The 23,806-nt window shown below is 43.2% G+C and overlaps 1 protein-coding gene across 1 annotated transcript in view; it reads right to left on the reverse strand.

Moving 5' to 3' along the window:
* The window catches only part of DYTN (dystrotelin), a 50,380-nt gene extending 31,183 nt beyond the window's left edge, over positions 1 to 19,197 (reverse strand). The window contains 5 exon segments of the mRNA XM_084778392.1: positions 8,178 to 8,278; positions 9,053 to 9,138; positions 10,890 to 11,085; positions 12,662 to 12,736; positions 19,071 to 19,197. Coding sequence (XP_084634518.1) covers positions 8,178 to 8,278; positions 9,053 to 9,138; positions 10,890 to 11,085; positions 12,662 to 12,736; positions 19,071 to 19,089 — 477 coding nt within the window. The 5' untranslated portion in view covers positions 19,090 to 19,197.
* Positions 19,198 to 23,806: the final 4,609 nt, after the last annotated feature.

Here is a 23,806-nt window from a genome sequence, read left to right on the forward strand (position 1 = left end):
TGCCAGCCACACTGACTGCGAGCTCAGTAGTAATTGCAAAGTCGTTATCCAACCTCCCCCCCCCCCCACTGAGTCCATCAACTCAAATAAACATCCTCCTAATCAGGAAAGTGGCACTTAGAACCTCTTTGCTGACAATTAGCCAGGCAAAAGTCAACAAACACTTGTGTACTAGTAACAAGATGCCTTGCTTCTACTTTAAATTGATAATAACCCTGTCACCACGAAAGAGTATAATGAACCACTCCTTATGTTATTTAGTCAAAAAGAACAACTCATTCCCTGTCTTCTGCCTTCTGAGTACTGATGAACATACTGGGGCACTTAGTGAGAGTGTCGGTGATTCAACAGCCTCCCGCCTCTGATGTCCTTACCCCTAATGATAAAAAGGGTCCCAGTTCCTGTGTAAGACGTGAGTGGGAGACATGAGATTACCAGCTCTGTGATTCCGATACTGTAGTGGGATTCAGCTTGACGTTTCCCCTTTAAATATCTACTTTTTTGTGTGGATGAATTGCCTATTTGGCTAATTTCTTGCAGGTGTTCTATCGAGAAGAATTAAATGTGACTAGGTGGCTCTCTGGCACTGGCAGGATGGCACTCGAAATGATAATTAGCATTCCTAGGGGACGATTCGAATCACATTATGAGGACTGGAATTTTCTATCTGAATCTGTCTTGGATTCCATAATGGAAGTCAATGGGATGATAATTTGCTATGCAAATTGCAAATGTCCTTCCCAATAGCCTTCCCAGAAGCCTGCTAATGCCTGGTCAGAGGAAGGAGAGGCTTTGGGAGCCGGCAGCTCAGCAGCTCATTGACCTTGATTGAATTTGAAACCAGTGGATTTTTAAAATCCCTTGAGACTCAAAGCCATCAGTAGTAGTCAGGAAGTGAACATGGGAAATTCTAGAGGAGAGGGAAAATGCCCCCTCTGCCCAGTTCCTTTTACCACACCCATTTTGAAACTGGCTACTGTTATCAGTCTGGTGGAATAAATGACTGAGCGGATTATGCCTCCCCTGACTTTCTACCTACCTGTTTGAGTTCTGAGACATGAGGTCTCATTGGGGAGGAACGTGTGCAGTGGTGGTGGCCTGAGATGTGCCTCAGACAGCAGAAAGTCTGCAGTAGGATCTGTGCGCTGTTGCAGCCACCGGAACAGCATTACATTATTAACAGCTACACCTGGCATTTTTGAGTCAGGTTGTAGAGCATATGATAAAGTCGACTGCATAGCAGCTAGAAGCCGATGACTGGGCAGAATCACAATAAACCGGGACATCGTGAAAACTGCAGCGCCCCCCCCCCTTCTCTGAATTACTTTTCTTTTCTTTTTCTGTGCAAAACACCATGTTCAAAAGCATCTTGTGGGGGAAAGGTTTATTTTGCTTATAGGTCTCTCATCACGATTCTTTGCTGAGGAAAGGCAGGGCAGGAACTCACACAGAAGCAGAGGTGAGGAGAACCTTGGAGGACGGCTGCTTACTGGATTGTTTCCCAAAGCTTGATCAGCCTGTTTTCTTGTACAGTTCAGGGCCACCTAGAGCATCTACAGTGGCCTGGGCCCTCTAGTTTCAGTCATCAATGCAGTGGAAGTTTTGGGGTTCTTTGTAAACTCATGTGCTATAAATATATTTTTTTTTTGTTTTAAGCCCAAGTGTGGGATTTTAGTTTGGGCTTTAGTTTGTCCAAAGCTGATAATTGCCTCCTGTAGGAAGTGATCTTTGCAAGCCTATGGTAACGGCCTGCCCTGTGCCCTGGAGCATGATCTAGGACTCTGAGCGAGATAAACAGGATAGCCTGGAGAGAAAAGGGGTGGAGCGGGGTGGTGGGTGTGGCCTATGGTGTGTAGCAGTTTGGAGATACCAGAGATGGAAGAAGAGGTGCATGGAGAGAATTGTTTCAATGCAGCAGCTCGGAGGAGACTGCTTGCGGCCTTTGCTGTTGACAGAGATTGGTATTGCTCCCAAAAGAACCCAATTGACCCTAAACAACTGGGAGAAGTAAAGGGGTCTGCATGCCCTCTCCTCAGTAACATTCCTTCTCATACCCAGGGTTAAGGGGTTGCTGGAAGGGAGGTAGAGGCTTCAATACCCCCATATAAAATAGAGTTTAAAAAACAAATGTCAACAAGTTAAGAAAATGCCGTACGGACACACCACATGATGGAGACATTTCCTCAGCTAAGGCTCTTTTCTCTCTAATGATCCTAGTTGTGTTGAGTTGACAAAAAGCTAACCAGCACCCCCTTCCTTTCTAATCCTTTTGGCTGAAAAGAAGCCTTTAAAGGTTCTCATCCACTAGATGCAAGGGAGTCAAGTCCATGTGCGGTTCTCAGCAAAGAAGATGGAAGAGAGCGCCTGTGGAAGATGAGGAAGCTACCCAGAGCATGGATTCCCCTGCCCATTGTCTCTCTGGACAGTCCCTCTTTCTTCCATCAAACCACACTAAACTCATGAGACAGATTGGAGGCAAAGAATCTCTTCTGCTTTCGTCAGAGCTGGCTCTGAGTAAACATGTTTCCTTCTTGCATCTTTCTCTGTGTCTCTGTCTCTGTGTCTGTCTATTTCTCTCTATTGTAAAACGGTAAGCAGTATTAACTTTGGAATCTGGTAACAAAAGAAAAAAAGAAAAGAAAGGAAAACAAAACAAAACCCAGACCCTTTCTGAAACCACCTGGGACCAGTGTCAAGATGTATGCTGAGTGTCCTAGGCTTATTTGGACATTTACATGTCATTAGCCTTGCAGAACTGATATCTCTCACCATGGATTTGATGTTACAACACATCCAAACACTCCATACAGGAACAGAAAAGAAGTAGATCCTACTCTGGGAAAACCTGGTCTCATCCTGGAAATTCCTTTTACCCACCCTCGTTGTGAATTATTTTCACTTTTATTGAGCTTGTCCATAACGTGTGGCTCTGTCCACACCTTGCCCCTGGAGTGTGTATTACTGCCTTGCAGTTAAAACTATTTCCTAATTCCTTTGTCTCCGAGCTGAATCCTGTCTCCGTGGGTGACAACATTTATGTCCCTCTATCACTCCTGAGACCGCCCCTCCCCCCCCCCCAACCTTCCCTGCCAGAAACATTTTAACCCTACTAAAAAAAAATTTAAAATCTGCTGTCAACTCTGGGAAGACAAGCGTCTTTTGGCAATGGTCAGCAGTCACTGCGGAGACCCATAATTGGTCAAAGTACAGAATATAAATGGCTGTTGAGTGCCCAGCCGTAAATGGGACATCTTTATTACCTCCTTCTCAAGGTTCAGGGAGCATCACGAAAGAATGTGAGAGCTGAAGGGAATGGGGAGAGAAGCACGGAATGCTGATTCTGTTGCTTTCCAGACTCAAAGCAGCTATGGTCCCCTGCACAAAAACTATACAAGAGCGGGTCTGTCAGTGCACTGTCATGGGGGCTGCACTCCTTTCAGAGGATGGATATGCCATTAATGATTGATGAAAGAGAGATAGAGAGAGAGAGAGAGAGAGAGAGAGAGAGAGAGAGAGAGAGAGAGAAACATTTCCTTAGTGGTGTAGGCATTGGTAAGGTACCCAATCTCCGATAATCAAACTCTCCACCCGTGTGCCAAAAACAACCCTAACGAGACTTACTGGATCGCATAGCACACATAGAGAAAGAGGTGAGAGTTGAAGGAGACGAGTTTGGAAGAGGGAGGAGACTGGCTGGAGTGAGAAGGGGACAAGAGAGGGAAATGGGTGTATGTGAATATGACTAAAGTTATCTACATGTCATAGTGAAACCCATTATTGTATATAATATTATGCCGATAAAACATTAAAAAAATTTAAATTATCACTTTACTTAGGAACCATGAACATCTTGGGATAAAGGATGTGAGCTGAACAAGATAGTGTAAAGGAGACTGTTCCTCCTGTAAAAGCTTCAGTTTGAACAACTGTCTCCCAAAGATGCCATCTCGAGAGCCAAAAAACACAGTATGAGAGCAATGTACATGGCTACAATATAGTAATGACAAAGGAGTGCCTGGAGATATTGGTCAGTGGGTAGTAGTGCTTGCTGTGTAAGTCTGAAAACCAGAGCTCAGATCCCAGCACCCATGTCAAAAGCTGGGTGTGACCTATCTCTACCTACAATCTCAGCACGGTGGGAGTGGAGACAGGAGGATTGCTTGGGTTTGCTGACTAGAGGCAAGTTCAGTGAGAGACTCCTTCTCAAGGAAATGAGACAGAAAGGGACAGGACAGGACACATGACGCCCTCCCCAGTCTCTAGTATGTACAACTCCCCTTGGCACATAATGTGCATATACCACTCCGTCTCATTGGCTCCCTCTCAATTCTCACCCCTTGTCCTCAACATGAAACACGATGAAGGCAAGGATGGCAATTTTATGCAATCAATGCTACTCTTCCACTAGCTTAAGGTAGAACAGTATCTAGACAACATGTGGTTAGGGGGAAAAAGGAGGCCGGCATGGCAATTTGCATTGATCTATAGGACTGAATCGGTTGTAGTAAAATTCAGCACTAGGCAGGCACACAGCACTGGACACACAGCCAGTTCCTGTGGACAAAGCCTTTTGAGCCACACTGCTGTAGATGAGAGCCCATAGCCTCTGTGAGATGGACTCAGATTCCATCCTGCATTATTCCTGCCTGAAGACAGTAATCTTGAGATTACTAACTCTGAAAGGCAGGCCAACCTTAGAAGGTAAGGCTGGAATTTCAATTTACATCTGTGCTGGCTGCAATGATCCTGGGCTTAGGACTCTCCCAGCAGGGCAATGGCTATGGGGTTCATGGGCTTAAGGACCATAAGAGCAAGTCTGCCTAGATATTATCGACAGGTTTACTGCTAAAGGACATTCCCAGACAAAGGTAGACTTTAAAGACTGGAATATCAACTGTGGTAGTTTGAGAATTGCCGTTATATGCTTATATTTGAACACTTGGTCTCCAGTTGATGGAATTGTTTAGGAAGAATTAGGAGGTGTGGCCTTGTTGGAAAATGTGTGTCAGTGGGGCTTAGGTAGGATTTGAAGTTTCAAAACTTCATACCATTCCCAGTTAGCTCTCTCTGTCATGTTTGTGGATCAGATATAATCTGGCCTAGATTCTGATGCAGATAAAATCCCATTTCACCCCTACTACACAATCAAGGATATCCTAGGCATCCTATTGTTATTCTTTTCTTCCTCACAATTTCAGTCCCATTTCCCCCTAATTGCTTAGGAGACCTTGACAGTTAGACTCCAGCCAGCCTACCCAACACCTCTCCTCACCTTGTACCTGAATGGTACTCCCTATTTGCCTACACTATTTTTTTTCCATCGATCGCCAACAAACTAGACGATGTACCAGCCCTAGCTTTCTCAATTCTCACCCTATCTTTCCTCCCATTTCTCCACACATCAAAACAATGCAGCCTTATATTTCACCCAATCACCCAGTCCCTATACTGAATCCCAGGAGCTGATCTACTCACTCTTACATGAGTTGGTGGGCAACCTGGATAACCTCCATCCATTATATTGGTCAATTACCCTCCATCATTTCTCCTAGTTTTAGTACCTATTTCTGGCCTCGTTGAAAATAAAATCTTAAAATAATCCTAATGTCCTAATCATGTACTAATTACCTTAGTCTTGTAAACCAAAAATAAATAACTAATTTTGTTAGGACACTAAGGAAGAAGGTAAGTCCTCCACTGTCAACACCCAAAGCTGACATGCGTCTCAATCCATCTCTTGTTTAGTAACTTTCACACTGTTTTCCCAGCATGCTTCCCTGTTGCCTCAATCCCTGCCATGATGGCTGTGGACTCTAACCCTCTGGAGCCATAAGCCCTCAAGTTAAATGCTTTGGTTATAAGTTGCCTTGCTCACGGTGTTTTGCCACAGCAATAGAAAAGCAGCCAAGACAGCTACCTACACCTTCAACGTGCAGACATCAAAACACAGTCAGAAGGATGAAGAATAATCGGGAAAACAATGTCTCCAAGCAGACAGCAAGCAGCTCTACTGTGACAGGGAGAGGGAAGGTTTGGAAAATGCAAAAATGCCATTTCAAGGAAGCTCGTCAGCTGCAAGAAAATGCATACAAACAAGTCAGAAACTTATCGGAGAAGCTAAGAGAAATAAAAATAAGTAAGTGGAAGTACAAGAAGAGAAAAGATCAAGGAACCAAATGGAAACCACAGTGAGTAGCATCAACAGACTGTACGGACTCAGGACAAGGGTTTGAAAGCAGAACGTCCTAGGAGAAGAGATAGAAAAAGGAAAACATGGAATGAAAAAGGCCTACAGGATTTATGAGACAGCATCAAAGAGCAAAGGTACAGCTTTCATTTAAGATGGGGTAGAAAGACACCAAAGCATAGGAAGCCCACAAGGAGAGACATGGCCGAGGAGATGGCTCAGCAGGCTAAGTCACTGCCACGAAAGCATGAGGACTGAGTTCAGACCTCCATCTCCAGCACTCACACTTTTGCCTTCAATAAACAATAGGTGCTTTATTTATTCAATTGAGCATAGTGGTCACAATTAAGTAGACTCTCATACCGAAATAAACAGCGTCCCACTCAATATGAATAAAATAAAGACTACAGACAAGATGGGCATTTACGTACATCTGAAAAGCATTAAAAATATTTGTTCCCTCATTGACAAGGGTAAAGGGTAGGAGAACTTGAGACTGTTGCCTCTGCCTGCACAGCACTGCAGAGCTGGCTAAAGTAGACTCTGCTTACGTACGTACATACATTGGGTTACCCACTCCCTCCCAGTGCTAAAGATGGAATCCAAGGTCCACTGAGCAATAGCTAGGACACAAACATAGGCAGAAGGTTATTGTGTAATTCAAATGCTGAGTTCTGTAAACCCTTTTAATCCTTGTTCTGAGAATCTCCTATCTCAGTGTTGTGTAAATTCTTCTTCTCAATTGTCCCATGATATGCCAACCAATTACTGACAAGGGAATAGAATAGGGCCGAACTTCCTGGCCTCCTTAGAAGAGAAAGTAGGAGATTCAGCCATGGGCTGAAGAGAGGAGCTGGAACAAGAAAAGCCATAAAGTGCAAATATCTCTGGGATTTACACTGAGAGGAAGCCAGATTACCTTAGAGGGTTAAGAATAGAGTAATAACTGCTCAGTTATTGTGCTGTGAAGTTGTTTTACAAATAATATTTTAAAAGTCACAATTATTTGGGTGATAGACATGTTAAGAGAGAAACTGAGAAACAAACACAATTTTATAAAAATAACATAACCGCCTCCCAAACCTTTCAGGTTTTTAATAGCACTTTTCTCTGAGAATTCACGTTTTTAGAGGCTAGGTGTAGTGTGCACTTAAGACACCAATACAAAACCCCAAAATAACATGTCTCACGTAGCATTCAGTTTTGTGCCCATCTATAAATTCATTTTAGTCTTCTGAATCTTTGACTTTTCCCCATTTTTGTGTTAGTTATAACATCTTAAAGTTGACTCTTTCTAATTAATGAATAGCAGACTTTTTTTTTTAAGAGTCAGAAATCTGTTGTGTTTAAAGGGAAAGGTGAGGTCAAGCCACAAAGGCTTTGCTTGTGATGCTGTGGAGCGTTATGGAATGCAGGCCTCATGCTGCAGATGGGAAAGGACAAGGAACAACTTTGGAAATGAGAGTGTGTTATGATTGGCTCTTAAGTACCACAGCCCCCAAGTCATGAGCTAAAGGCTTAGCTTCAGCTTGGTGGCATCAGAAAGCAGGTGAAGAGTTAAGAAGCGGGGCCTCTCTTGAGGTAAGCCCTTGGAGGGTATCGCTGGATCCTAGTCTCTTGCTTTCTCCTGGCCATCATGAGATGAGCAGCATGTTCCCATCGTGATGTTTCAACTTGCCACAATCCAAGAGCATTAGGGACAAAGGCCCACGGGCTGGAATTTCTAAAGCCACGAGCCAAGATACAATTTCTGCCTCTTAAGTTGGACATTTCGGGTATTGGGCAACAGAAAGATGGCTCACACAAGGTGACACATTTTGGAAATGTCACTGATTCAGTGTAGAGGAAGAAACAGGCACGGCTGAGGCTTGGGCTACATACAGATTAACCGATGCTGTAACAACCACCACATCAGCAACCACAACAACAACAATGACAGCAGGTTGATATGACTGACACCAATTGAGAATTTGTAAGTGCTGGTATTTACCTGCTGGAGATCTGTCAGTAAGGCTCTCAAAACTCTTCGAGTCAGGCGGGCCCGGGAAGCATCAGCTCTCCCGTTGTTTTCTGCATAGAGCTGAAAAAAAGCTGGGCACATAAAGGGAGAAGACATCTCTCGTTGAGTTTTTGTGTCCTCAGAGAGTGCGTGCTTTGAGAAAGTGTCTTTGTGAGCATGAAAGAAACATGGGAGCGATACTCTCATTGTTTGCCTGATCCTGTGAAAGCCATCCAGTGCAGGCCGTCAGTAACTAATGATGCGTTTACATCTCACCCCTGGTAATTCCAGACCTCTGTGGTAAAGGCTGGTGAATGGTAAAGTAAGGATCCCAATTTAAAAATAATGGCAACTCGTAGATTCTGGATAGTCTCTAAAATCATAAACATCAAGGGTAGTTGAGGTATGCAAGACTAGAAAGCATAGCTTTTAAAAGAAATCCCTGAGATCCTCACAATCGTAAACATTTTTCTTAAATATAAACAAGGCAAGGACTAGAGAGATGGCCTAGCAGTTCGGAGCACTGGCTGCTTTTCCAGGGGACTTGGGTTTGGTTTCTGGTACCCACAGGAAGGCTCATAACTGTATGTAACTCAAGTTCCAGAGCATCTGACTTCCCCTTTTCTGGCTTCTGAAGGCAGGCACTGCATTCATGAGGTACACAGACATGCATGCAGGCAAAACACCCATAAAATAAAAATGAAATGTCAAAAACGGAAATAAAACCAAACCAAGGTGGTCACACTGAGGCATGCTGAAGAGCAGGTCACTGTGACAGGGATTCAGAAATCAGCAGCTACAGGATGACATACTGGGGTTGAGGAGACACCACACTTCAGAGCATACTTAATGTCTTTGCGTGTTACCTCTGTACTTTGTAAGAGGGCTGTCCCCTGACAGGGCGACCAGTGCAGCAGACACAGGTTGAAGCCTAAGAATGCCTGATCCTGTGCTGTAGGGCCACAAATCCCAGACAAGAATGGAAAGGGCAGGGTTATTTACATGAAGTGGTTTATAAAAATTGTAACTATTAATAGGTATTTCATATATAATGCTATGTTGTTAGCGTCTCATGATCCCCCCATATATTTAGAATTTGGCAGAACAGGGCATTGAGTGAAAATGATTATTTCATTCATCCATTTATCCATTAATCATTGGGTAACAGTTTACTGAATGCTTCTCTGTGATGAGCACCTGTCAGGGCTGGGCATGCAGATGTGGTCCATCCTAGTAGGTTGGGTCTTACTCCCTTAGGATTCACCTACCTGCATTCCACACAGCAAAGATGAGGATAACAAGAATGTGCCCCCTCCAACAACACTCATAGACGCTACCCTAAATGCCTGATTGCATTCTGCCCACTAGCTGCGTAGCTTTCAACCCAGGACAGACAATTTATCAAAGGTACGAGGGCTGTCCTTACAGATAAGGACAACAATTGAAAAGACACTCAGAAGCATGACAGAATTACTCAATAATGCACTTATCTGTTATTTGTGAAGTAAGAAAATAAGTAGCAAATTGGGAAAGAAAACAACTACAAGGAATTTGTCCATGGTTTATATCGTGCTTTCCTCACAGAGGCAAGCTTACACTGTCATGGTCATCATCACACCGCCACCACCACCACCACCATCACCACCACCATCACCACCACCACCACCACCATCATCACCACCACCACCATCATCACCACCACCATCATCACCACCACCACCACCACCACCATCATCACCACCACCACCACCATCACCACCACCATCACCACCACCACCACCACCATCACCACCACCACCACCATTATCACCACCACCACCACCATCATCACCACCACCACCACCATCATCACCACCACCATCACCACCATCACCATCACCACCATCAGCATCACCACCACCACCATCATCATCACCACCACCACCATCACCACCATCACCATCACCACCATCATCATCACCACCATTATCATCATCACCACCATCACCACCACCACCACCACCATCATCACCACCATTGTCATCATCACCACCATCACTATCAGCACCGCCACCGCCACCACCACCACCATCATCATCACCACCATTATCATCATCACCACCATCACCACCACCACCACCATCACCACCACCACCATCATCATTGTCATCATCATCATCACCATCATCATCATGTCCTCCTCCTCCTCTTTCTCTTCCTCAAACCAACTGAGAAAGGGCAGAAAAAAATTCCCAGGGTATCAAAGGACAAACTGTAGACAGGACACCTGCCCACACAGAGTCACAGTCTCCAGAGCATGACATATCCGCTGATGCGATGTCAACTGTTACTCGTCTATGTGCTGGATAGCCAACTCCATTCTAGATAAACACCCAACTAAGCCAACCTTGATACAAAAGGTGTGAACAAGAAGTACAGTACCAGAGAGAGGAGGACAAAGTGTAGTATAAGCACATTTTACCCTTCCAAAAGGATGGAAATAAGTATATAGAGAAGAAAGAGACTTCCTGCTTCTATGAGTTACTTGTACAAGTGACACTTAGGAAAACTTCTTTATTTCCTACTGGCTGGGTAATGAATTGGTTAGTGACAAATAAAAACACGTCTTACACACTAGCTCTCATGTGAACATTAGACAGAACCAAACGGCCAGTGGCTGGAAATCTTGCTGTTGTGGCCACAGGGCAATGCGCAGGTCCTCACCTGTCGTACATGGCCATGAGAAGACTGAGGGTGAGTTCGGGAGCTCTTGGATACACTTGTTCTGGGTTCCGCATTCTTTGAAACAGCTCCTGGAGCTCCTGGAAAAGCTGCTGCACGGAGAGGGAGGTCTCTGTGCTCTCCTGCACACGTCCACACCATAGGACTTGCTGAATTAGGGAGCTGTCCAGTAACTCCACTGCAGGAAGTGAGCAAAGGGTGGAGACGTATTTCCTGATGTGAGCAAATAGCATCAAACACAGAAAATATCTCCTGGTGTTTAGGTGAGAGGTTTTTGTTTTGTTGTTTTTTTCGTGTGTGTGTGTGTGTGTGTGTGTGTGTGTGTGTGTGTTTTGTTTTGTTTTGTTTTGCAGTAGCCATTTTTCTTAAAGGGAATTAAATATGCCCTCCATGGATCTATGCCTTTTGTGTGCAATTCCACCATGGCTATTCTGACAGTTGATTTGATTTTGGAAAACCATGTGTAATTAAGACATGGAAACCAGTAGGCCAGTTGCTGGGCCACTATCTTGTAGGCTGAAGCTAAAGAGAGGAAGAGACGTGAAGAATAAACCTTCTAAGGAAGTTGAAGCGCTGTGCAGATGAAGTGAGAGAGATACTTGTTCTCTGCGCCCTGGGAGGACTAAACATTGGCTTTTCTTATTTGAATACGGTTTCCCTGTTTACAGCCTCAGAAGGAATACAGTGGGCTGGAGTGTTGTGTTTGCAACTGCCATAGTAAAAGATAAACCCCAATGACACCCTAAAAGTGGGAGCTGGATAACCGGTCTCTGTAGGTCTCACTTTTCTTCAGCAATATTACCTTTTAAAAAAATCTTGGTTCTGTCAACATTATTATCTAGAGATGGTGGTTCATAAACCCAGGGCTAGTCACCAAAACGGTGGCTTAGTTCTCACAGGCACACATATATATATAACCATCATGTAAAAAGTTTACAAGGCAAGGAATAGAGAGAAGAGTGAAATCTAGCCAGCCTATAGTTTCTTGCCAACAGAGGGTGACAGACAGGATTAATAAACACTCCCTGCACCACCCAAGAGGTGGGGATGTCAAGATCCCCAGGAGCCGCTGGCATTTAAAGTGCTTCAGCCTGTGAAATGATAAAGCCAGCCGGTGGTGCTTCTCGCCACTTCGTAAATCTCCCTCACAGATAAGGAATCCACCAAGCATAATAAAATTTTTTTATTTGTTTTCTGATATTGCTTTGAAGGGGCAGGTCTGAGGCATAAAGGAGCATGTTTGGGGAAAGTGCCTTAAATAAAACCTGGTCATAGGTGGCAGCAGCTATAAGCTTTTTTTTTTTTTTTTTTAAATTGAGGATCACAAGGCCTCTATTGTCTGGGCCTGGCATTTGGAATGCAGGGGCTCTTGTCTTGTGAGAGTTCTAAATTACAGCCAGGCAGATAAAGGTGCTGTCCATTAATCTCACGAGATTCAAATAGTGATAGCCTATGGGCCCTGCTCCTTGGAGCTCATGCGATACTTTATCTTGGTGTGTGGGACCTTTTACTTTCAGAAACCCTTGCTGACCATTCCTACTGCTGTCAGTGAAGCAACGTATTGGTAGATTCCTCACCGTGGGCCCTCCCCACCCCCACCTCTTGTATGTTATCAATGGGTTAAATGCATAGGTCTAGCTTTCTTGGTCCAGGCAGTTACTTGAGTGGGGCAAGTTTTGCTTTTCCCCATGAATTGAACATCACACGTCATCAAGATCCGATTGCCTTGAGTGTTACAAAGGACTTATACTTACATTGGCAAAGAGTTTGCACAGATCGTAATTTGAAGGCTGTTCTATAGACAGAGTTCTCAATCCTATTAAGAGCATCTGCAAAGAAAGCATGAAGTTCGGTGGTTAATGTTTACCTCATTGAGCATGTCCAACACCCTGGGAGGAAAATCAGAGGGCTCCTATAGACTTATTTTGTAGGTGAGACAATTAAGACAGGCAGTATGCTATTTTATCTGTAAATGTCAATAAGAGATGTGTCATGGTTTCACAGTACAGCTTTTTGTTGTCTCGAGACAGATTTCTTAACTGATAAGACTGGTGCTCTGTCTTCATGGTTAGCAAAATTTAAAACTACAGACTAGATCTCCCCATGTGGTCTTGTTGGTAAAGCAGTTCAATAAAGCTTTATAAGGTCTGACACACGAATTGTTTAGTTTGTCTTAGGCAGGCTATTGATGGTACAAAGCAGTGGTCCTCCAAGTGTGCTTTCTGGCTCAGCAGCATCTGCATCACCTTTCTTCTGAAGAACTACTTTCCCCTAATCTGAGTTCCTGAAACCCTACGTGTATCAATACCAGCTGCCCTCTGTCCATTGGGAAATGAAGCCAAAGCCTATATATTAAGAAGTGTACACATCAATGCAGGTGCACAGTTAATACTCTGAATCTTTTTTTTTAGTTTTTTTTATAATATAATTTATTAATTTATTCATCTTACATCTCAGTTGTTATCCTAGCCCTTGTATCCTCCCATTCCTCCCTCCCTTTCATTTTCCCCTTACTCCCTTCCCCTATGACTGTGACTGAGGGGGACCTCTTCCCCCTGTATATGCTCATAGGGTATCAAGTCTCTTCTTGGTAACCTGCTATCCTTCCTCTGAGTGCCACCAGGTCTCCCCATCCAGGGGACGTGGTCAGATATGGGGCACCAGAGTTTGTGTGAAAGTCAGACCCCACTCTCCACTCAACTGTGAAGAATGTCCTGTCCATTGTCTAGATCTGGGTAGGGGTTTGAAGTTTACTGCACACATTGTCCTTGGCTGGTGCCATAGTTTGAGCAGGACCCCTGGGTCCAGACCCACCCGTCATAATGATCCTCTTGTAGGTTTCTAGGACCCTCTGGGTCCTTCTATTTCCCCATTCTCTCTTAATTCTCTCACCTAAAGTCCAGTAGGAAGTCTTCCCCTCTATCCCACTTTCCTGGTAAGCGAAGACTTTCTTGGGACATGCCCCTCGGGCTCGTGTCCCGCTATAAGTGAGTATATACCATTTGACTCTTTCTGCTTCTGGGTTAACTCATTATTATCATTTCTAGTTCAATCCATTTGTCCACAAATTTCGGGAATTCCTTGTTTTTGATAGTTGAGTAGTATTCCATAGTGTAAATGTACCACAGTTTCTTTATCCATTCTTCTACTGAGGGACACTTAGGCTGTTTCCAGGTTCTGGCTATCCCCTGAATCTTGCTTCAAGGACTCCATGTTCAGGATTCAAGGTTCAGACTGAGTTTTGCCTGCCGGACTTTAACTCGGAAATGTGGGTTGGAGTAGCAATGACTCTCCTGTCAGGGTCTTCATCTTGAGAATGAAACAAGGAAAGAGAGCAGGGATGGGCCAGGCCCACTGCTTCCTGGTGATGGCTTCTGAGCAGAGCACAGGCTATTCTTTTCTTTCACTTTATTGTATTTGTTTTAACTAACAGACACAATCACATACATTTATGATGTATAACTTTCCTTTTCTCAGTGTAGGGGGATGAAACATGGGTTATTGGATGTGCAAGGCAAGCTTCTGCGACTAGGCTACTCTCCCCAGGCCTATTTTGTCTCATATGCTCTTTTAAAATATGTGCATATTTTTAGATCCATTACACAGCTCTAACCAATATATGCTTTACTTCACATGATTATACTTTTTTCCTCCTGTGGTGAGAACAGTTAAGATCTAGTCTTCGGGCAATTTCCAAGAATACAATGCATTTATTACTATCCTGTCATCTCATTATAAACCGTTCTCTCCGTGAAGTTATCAATGGGACAGGGTCGAGCCTCTTTGGTCAAACTGTTCTGTTGCAACTGGCCTTCACAGAGAGAGGCTGGATGGAAGAGGACGCACAGCTGAAAAGATTTGTTTTTCTGAGAATCCTATCCCTCAATCCCGGAGGGGAAGACTAAAATAAAAGGATGTGATGGATGGTATCTGTTCACGTTTGAGAGCTACTGTTTTCTTTATGAATGCAGCGGAGATCGCTCATTGAGATGGTGGTAGGGCACACCGTTTTTCTGTCAGTTTGGCAGAAGCAAGAGTCATCTGGAGAGAAGGAACGTCAGTCGAGAAAACGCCTCGATTAGACTGACCTCTAGTCAAGTCTGTGGGGGCATTGTCTTGATTAATGACTGACATGTGAGGGGTCAGCTTTCTATGGATGGTGCCAACCCTGGGAAGGTCTTCTTGGGCTGTACAAAAAGACAAGCCAAGAAAATGGGGTGCTCACTAATCATCTTTCCTCTATGGCTCCTGCAGTCCCGTGATGATTGGCTTTAAGCTGTAACAGGAGATAAGCACTTTCCTCTCTCAAGTTGCTTTTGGTCATGGTGTTTATCACAAATAGGAAGCAAACTAAGAAAGGGGGTCTAAAAAAATTCAGGAATAATGATGTTTGGGTTAGTTAGAGTATTGAGCGAGAGGAAACAAGTTGTCAAGTTCGGAAAGAGCTGTCCTTGTATTTTTATTCTGCATTTTGAGCAACTTGTATGTCAGACATTTTCTGTGATGGCAAATTCCAGTTAAATAGTTTAGAACCATAACACCTTCTAGAAGCAAATGTTTTGCATAAAGCTAAGCTCTGAGCTCAAGACTGACATATTAATTATACTAAGGAGAAGAAGACTTCAAAATACAACTGGTTTCAAATTAAACATCAGCTGATTTCTAAGATGCCAGGCATTAGGAATAAGTGGGCTACTGTGGGGTGGAAAGCTTGCGATTAGAAACACAGCTGGCCTCTCAGCCTTTGCTATGTGGGTCCCCAAAAGGGGACTGAATAAAGAACAGGTGAGGGGATTTCCCTGACTCAGGCTTATGTGACAGGAGAGTTATAATAACATTTTGTTTGTTTGTTTGCTTATTTCTTCTCCAGGCAGCAACTGGATAATTTAGAGGGTGAAAGGTAGTATTTCTTTGGCCATTCCTGTGTGTATTTCAAAGTCCAAGCTCTTCTTATCCTTTAGGGAAGAGCTAAAGCTTCTTTGAATCTAAGGAGCAGTTCGTAAAGTCCACCGGAGGCCTTAGCACAGCAAAATTTAATGAGTTCGGATTCTGGTGAATGTAAAGCCAATGTGAGCACCACCAAGAAATGAAAGAATAGAGAAAGATTTACTGCAGACAGCAGGTAAAGAGATCATGAGAATTATTTTCAAATAATATTCTCCTTGAATTAAAAAAAGCATGAACTTCTATTTGGGAAGGGCAGCATATATCTACATAATCTATACTATCTATTCTGTTATCTAATATGTACATCTATGCAATTGGGGGGGCAGTTACATTTTTGAATGTGTTAAAAATTGCATTAGTAGCTGGGCATGGTGGCACACGCCTTTAATCCCAGCACTCGGGAGGCAGAGGCAGGTGGATCGCTATGAGTTCGAGGCCAGCTTGGTCTACAAAGTGAGTCCAGGACAGCCAAGGCTACACAGAGAAGTCCTGTCTCGAAAAACCAAAAAATAAAATAAACAAAAAAAAATTGCATTAGTGATACCTTTGATTTAACCTCATTGGTCTAGAAGGAAAGATGGCAAGTATACTTTTGGGCATGCTCACCCCCACCCCCACCCCCGCCCCAGACATGGAGCACATTCCTGAAAGTTTAAAAATTCAGAAACTTCTAGATGTGCCCATCTTGTGTAATAAAGCATGCCTCTGGGCATGCTCAAATTTCACCATAAAATTTTAGCACGGGATGCCACAGGTCCTTTATAGGCTGTTGGTTGGGGAAGAACTGTCATCAACAGCCTTAGTCAGCTGCAAAGCCTGTATGCAACGATAGTGCCCGGCCAGGCGCTATTAACCCACTGGTGCAAACGTGGCACATCTGTTATGGCCTTACCAATTGCTTTCAGATAGCATGTTATACCTGCTTCCCGGGAGGCAAGTCATATTTGCTACTAGGAATCCAGCTGCCAGCCCCATGGTTGAAGGGTTCAACAAGGCATTGCTGAGCCAAGCTAGATTTTGTCTTTGCAAAGCTATAGCATACCACCACAAGCCACACTCTGAATTTAACAGCTGGTGATCTGTATTAGAAATTTCCACATCTGCAGATTCAATCGGGTGAAGGATCAGAAATAGTCATAAAATTCCATCTATACCAAACACAGACTTTTTCTTTAAGTTAATTTATGAATAACTCATAGTAACAACTATTTCTGTGGAATTTATGTTTTGTTATATATTATAAATAATCTAGGGATGAGTTTTCAGTACAGGTTATATGTGCCCGGGTATATACAAGTACTGTGACATTTTAGTACAGAATTCAAGCAGAATTTGCAGATTTTGATCTCTGGGAACTCAGACTCAATTCTTTGTTAATACCAAAGAACCACTAACCTATACATTAATTCAATACACAATACATGATCATGAGTCAAAGACCCATATATAGACAGATGTGGGCTCTGCCTAAAGATTGTCAACTGAGAAAGACATGGTGTCCACAACTTCCTCATGTCTGGTCTTTTCTGATGAGCACTGTACAAGCCTAATACAAATCCCACACTTTGCTCTACTTCTTTCGGGATTCAGTGTTTCCTTGTGCTTTGAACATGCTTACTTTTCAGACAACATTAGAGGGTGGGAGAAGTCAGGAACATCTTAGCCTCTGGGGGAGAACACACTGAGAGTAGAGCAAAGCAGAGCAGAAATAATTTACCAAAGTGTGATATCTGGCATGGGTATCAGCGGGTTTCTGTGCCCTGGTTTCTTTCTGATGCACCAAGCGGATACAGAGAATTAGCAAGCCCAGGCCTTGCAGGCCCCCAGCTGCAGCTCCTGTTGAAGGAGAGGCACGGAGCTGCACAGCCATCTGGCCTTTCATTCCTGTCAAGTGATGCTTTGCAGCGTCATCTGATGAAGCTGTGCAGCGTAACGTGGCAAGCTGTGACACAGCGTACCATGGAGAATGACTGAGTAGTCCAGGTGACCTGCTGCCAGCCCCACCTCCCGGAGGCACTGTTATTATATATGCTCTCTTTATTTTTTTTTTTCTGGTAGTGAAATAAAACTCAAGAAAAGGTGGAATTTCTCTATGTCTCAGGCCTCAAGCTACGAACAAGCAGTTTTAGGTGATTAAACTATAACAACACAAGCTGTGTGTATTTTCTTGTTTACAGAAGCAGTTTGAGAAATGATTTTTGGCTTTTACCCATCCTTATTTTTGTTCAGTTACATCATTGTGCTTATTTTCCACAGATAGATATCAAGGTGAATATGATAAGACCTCTTGCAAATTCTCACCTTAGTTTGATATCTGGAAATATACACAGTAGGCTAGTGGTCCTCCAAAACATGACCCAAGAATGCCCTAACTAGTGTTGGCTGGGGACATACTTGTCAACAGTGAGCATTCCTAGACTCCACCCAGAAGCATCAAATCACAAACTTAGGAGACAGAATCCAATATTTACCAAGCGCCTTGGATGCACACCGAATTGAGAACACTGCGTTAGGGACAGAAAATTGAACTGCAAATGCGTTGTCCAGTGCTTGGTGTCTGGCATGTTGGTAGGGGGGATCCTTTTCAAATTTGAAAGGGCCAAAGATAACTTAAAATATTTATTTTGTTGTTTTCAGTAAATAATAAGAGACCACAGAATTTTAAGGCAAGCAATTAAGGTTAACAGCCTAAATTTGTTAAGGAAATAAAGTTGCAAATAAATTCAAAACTGACAATGCCACTGACCTCTCTGGGGCTCATCTTAGCATTCAGATGTGCTGGAAGCAAGGAAGTTAGTCTCTCCACATCTATTTACCAAATCTCTGTTTAATGACAGCTGGGACTCTCTCTCTCTCACCTTTGGGTCCATAAGGGACTGTGAACTTAGCTTGATAATAAAGCATATACAGAGATATCATTTCAACAACAGGATACAAGATTTTGTGATAAGAATAGTAATTTAAAATATAATTACATTGATGCTAAGGTTTTGTTGTTATTGTTATTGTCATATTATTCCTGGCATCTTAGAGACAACGGAACAAATAGTTTTCTATGTTATGGATTTCTGTTTAAAAGAGAGAAAATCATTTTGGTCACCCAATAAGTTACTTTTCACCCACAAATTTGCCTGGTGTCTACTCTGTGACACATTTCTTCTTCAACTTTTGTCTGCAATCTATGTCAAAAAGCCTAACAAAGAACAACTCACTCACTTTGTTTACTTGGGTACATCTCACAGATTTCCTGGGATGCTGGGACAGATGGCAAGATGGTCCTTGAACCAACGTTTTCCACAGAAGGTTTCACATAGGAGGGATGATGGATGAGGGGCAGCAGACGAATCATTCACCTGCAAGTGGTGAACACAGGTGTTCAGGAGGACCACTACATCCCCTTGGGGGATGGAAAACAAGGAGCGCCACGATAGAGATTGCTTTCTCAGAGAACTGGGAATAGTTCAGTTAAGCTAATACTTAAAAATCGAAGGCAAATGCATTAAGAAAGTGGACTGAATTCCCATTTGAAGACAATACTGTTTACTTGAATGTTAAGGGTCAGATATGAAGACCTCAGTTGTTTAAATTTCTAATAAAACTAGGCCAAATAATCCTATACATAAAAATTTTAACAAATACTATCAATGTGCCTACATATGCATACATAAGTGTCTACATAGAGTTCATATTACAGTTTAGAAAATCAGTGAGTTAGCTGCCCAGTAAATAACTGTAAACTATAAATAAAAAGGATCTTATGCTTGGCCTAATGAGATGGCTTGACAGATAAGAACACTTGTTGCTCCTGCAGCACACCTGGGTTTGGTTCTCAGCACCCACATGATGGCTCCCAGCCATCTGGAACTCCAAGTCTAGGCATGGAGTTCCAACACCCTCTTTTGACCTCTGCACATGCACGTAATGCGATACATACAGGTAGGCACACATGTACATAGTGCACATATATAAATGCCAAACACACACATAAAACAAAATTAACCAATCTGAAAAAAAATTTCTAAAAAGAATGTTATGATATAGGAAAGATTTATACGGTTCTAGTAAGGAAAAAATCCACTAACAGGAGCAGTTGAAGACATTTTAAAAGGTTATTCCATAATTAAATTCACATAATATTTTCCACTCTTCCAGTAGATGAATGAGTTAAAAGTTAAAAAAAAAGCATTTGGCAGATAAATATCACTTAAAATAAAAGGCCCAATGGAAACAGATTCAATTTTTTTTTCTTTAAAATATGACAGTGAGCTGGAGATGTGGCTTAGTAGGTAGAGTACTTGTTCAGCATGCGTGCAGCCCTGGGTTCGATCCCGGTCCACAGGAAGTGAGAACAGAGCTGTGTGGCTGTAGTTGAGAGCTGGATTCAGAGGGGTGACAGGGTCAAGGTCATCCTTGGCTACACAGCCCAGTCTGCATGAAATCCTGTCTCAAAGTTTTAAAAGATGAAATGAAACCAAACAATGGCAACGGTGGTAACCTGAGACTTGCCAGGACCTAGGACTTGCAAGTAGTTTCTGCTTTGAATAATGCAACAAGAGAAACCAGGTCAGGACTCTCCTCGGTATAGGGGTGCTGCCACAAATCCCCCCAAAGCTCCCATGTGATGCGGAATGTCGGCCTCCCACCCCAGTCTGGACAACTGGAGATGCACAGTGGACAGCCCCTTACCTTCCTTAGTTTCCCTGGAGCAACGTTTCAGTCAAACACTCCGCGGCTACGCTACCCCTGTTCTGGAAGCAGGGAAAGTTGAAGGATAGCGGGTTTCCAGGCACGGCACTCTTGGATAGGGTTGATTGTTCCTCTCGCTGCCCAGCAGCTTCAGGCACAGCAGCGGCAATTGAAGCCGCATCATTTTTTAAGAGCTCCGAGGAGTACATTCATTAGTAATAAATGTCCTGAATAATTCAAGGTCACTCATACGTCTCTGCTTCAAAGGGTCATTTCCGTATTAGTTTCAGGGGAGGGGGAGGGGAGTAAAGCCTCCCCCAGTGCTGCTGGGAGCAAGAGTCACCATAGAGCTTAGGGAATAATAACTAGGTGCCAGGTGCCAGCACCTTGCAAACCAACCCAGAAAAGACTTGCACAGGGATGGATCCAGACTCATTTTATTAACTCTTTGGCAAATGCAGATGCGTGCTTACACATTTTAAAGGCACCGATATAATACCTATCACCAAAAAGATGATGATAAATTTGATGAATTCACATCTCCCCTTGTTATAAATATAAATTGTCTTATTTCTAAAGTCCAGACTTAAAATTTAGCTGTTTTAATCTTGTTAGGATTTAAAAAAAAAAAGTGTTATCACACAAACCAAATATGTTAAAACTTTACCACGAAGGGATCTTCAGCATGCTAGGCAGCCAGGGAATCAATGGTAGTTTATTCCCAAAGCATCCGAGGGTGATCAGATGGCTCAGTGGGTAAAGGTGCCTACTCTTCAGCAAGCCTGGGGATCTGAGTTTAATCCTGGAACCCACATGGTGGGAGGAGAGGACCAACTTCTACAAATTGTCTTCTATCTTACACAAAGACACACACACACACACACACACACACACACACACACACACACACAGACACACACAGAGAGAGAGAGAGAGAGAGACAGAGACAGAGACAGAGACAGAGAGAGAGACAGAGAGAGACAGAGACACAGAGAGACAGACAGACAGAGAGAGAGAGAGACAGAGACACAGAGAGACAGAGACAGAGACACAGAGAGACAGACAGACAGACAGACAGACAGACACACACACACACACAGAGAGAGAGAGAGAGAGAGAGAGAGAGAGAGAGAGAGAGAGAGACAGAGACAGAGAGAGAGAGACAGAGACAGAGAGAGAGAGAGAGAGAGAGAGAGAGAGAGAGAGAGAGAACATAATTTTAAAATTAAATTAACAAAACACTTGAACCCAGCCATAGCATGTTACTTCCGGTGCAGGTGTGCTGTAGCTGGGGAGCCGGGATACCTGAGAGAGCTTGCTCAACTATGACAAGAGCACAGAATGTCCCGTAATAAAGATAAGCTTGGAGTGAGCATGAAGGCAAGGGTAGCTAATTAGTACCTTCACTACTAGTCTCTCCAAAGTAGAAACGAGCTCTATATATTTTTAAAAAATAGAAATTGATAAGTAATGGGGCAAGAAAAGGGTCAAGTGGAAAGGAAAAAGAAGTCATCATTTGTCTGGGACTATATAAGCTATATTGATTCCCTGTGAATAGGTTAAGGCAAAAATTCAGGAAGAAAGCTCTACTTGGCTGAATGCAGAAGACTTGAAGCTTATTTAGTTTTGTACATTACATTTGCCCCAAGCCAACATAGCTCCTGGTATTGGCAATGGGAAAGTGTCTGAATGTTTTTCTAAATGCTGCTATGCTCACATTTGGACAGATAGCTACCGTGGACTGACTCTGTCAATCAAGATTCTGTACCCATAAAAAGAGTTGTCTAAAAGCCTAATCAAAATAACATAAATTAGATCATTTTTAAACACCAAGAATGAAAAAAGATGTCTTGAAAGTAAATTTGGCAAATTGTCCATTGGTAGTCTTAAACTTGGCTGGACGTCTGGTTTCATTTACTTCTGATTAGTGGAACTTTGTAGCTACTATTGCAAACCCTGGCTGCAGCCCCAAGTCACACCAAGGTCCCCTCTCTCCTCCTAGTCCCCTCTCACCCTTCCCTTCTTTTCTTTTCTCTTTTTGTAAGTGTTGAAGGTTGTGAGTCAAATCTAGTTGTCACCATTTTACACTGTAAGTGACTGGCGAGGTGACATATTTGCTAATATGGCAGCTTCTGAAAATGCTGACTGGTGATCACTTCTCTGAGTCTGAAACACCTCTCACCAAGCAAGAAGGTAGGAAGAGGGCCAGGCTTCCTAATCCTACTACAACCTACTCTGGGTTGGCTGTAGGAATTCCAAACTAGCTAGTTGACAGCTCCTCGTGGCAAATAGGTGATGCCAGAGGCAAAGAGAGAGTGCTCAATTAAATGTGGAGAATATAACTGGAGAGAGAGAGAGAGAGAGAGAGAGAGAGAGAGAGAGAGAGAGAGAGAGAAACGAGAGAAGAGAGAGGAGAGAAGAGAGAAAAAAGAGAGAGAAAGAGAAAGAGAGAGAGAAAAGAGAGGAGAGAGAGAGAGAGAGAGAGAGAGAGAGCGCACAAGGGGAGCTATACATCATAACTACACTTATGTAGGCAGTCCCGTATGTACATCGAGAATGTTTTGTGAATATCTGCGTATATGCTGACGCACTTCAGAAAGAGGTTAACTTGTTAATACAGATGCAAGAAAAAATAGAAAACATTACCAAGGAAGATACAACAAATGAGCTAAAAATATAATTGTTCTGAGCCAACATAAGCTGTATTTCAAGACTGCTGATTGCAAAACACAAAAGATTCTTGTATGTGTACTGACTAGACTTGTGTGTCAACTTGACACAAGCTGGAGCCATCAGAGGGGAAGGAGCCTCAGCTGAGGAAATGCCTCCATGAGACCCAGCTGCAGGGCATTTCCTCAATGAGTGATCAAGGAGGGAGGCCCAGGCCACTGTGGGTGGTGCCATCACTGGGCTGGTGGTCCTGGGTTCTATAAGAAATCAATGTGAGCAAGGCCAGGGAAGCAAGCCAGTAAGCAGCACCCCTCCATGGCCTCTGCATAAGTTCCTGTCTCCAGGTTCCTGCCCTGCCTGAGTTCCTGTCTTGACTTCCTGCGATGATGGATTGTGATCTGAAGTGTAAGACAAATAAGCCCTATGTTCCTCCCCAACTTGCTTTTTGGTCATGGTGTTTTGTTGTAGCAATAAGACCCTGGCTAAGACATTATGAACATAATCAGAAGACATACAAGCTTATAAAATTCATTTTATGGAGCTAGCAAAAAAAATTGAATGATGAAATAAAGGACTTAAGATTCTCTCTCCTTCTC

This window comes from Acomys minous (genome assembly GCF_964271855.1).
Source record: "Acomys minous genome assembly, chromosome: 4".
In the NCBI taxonomy this organism is placed as follows: domain Eukaryota; kingdom Metazoa; phylum Chordata; class Mammalia; order Rodentia; family Muridae; genus Acomys; species Acomys minous.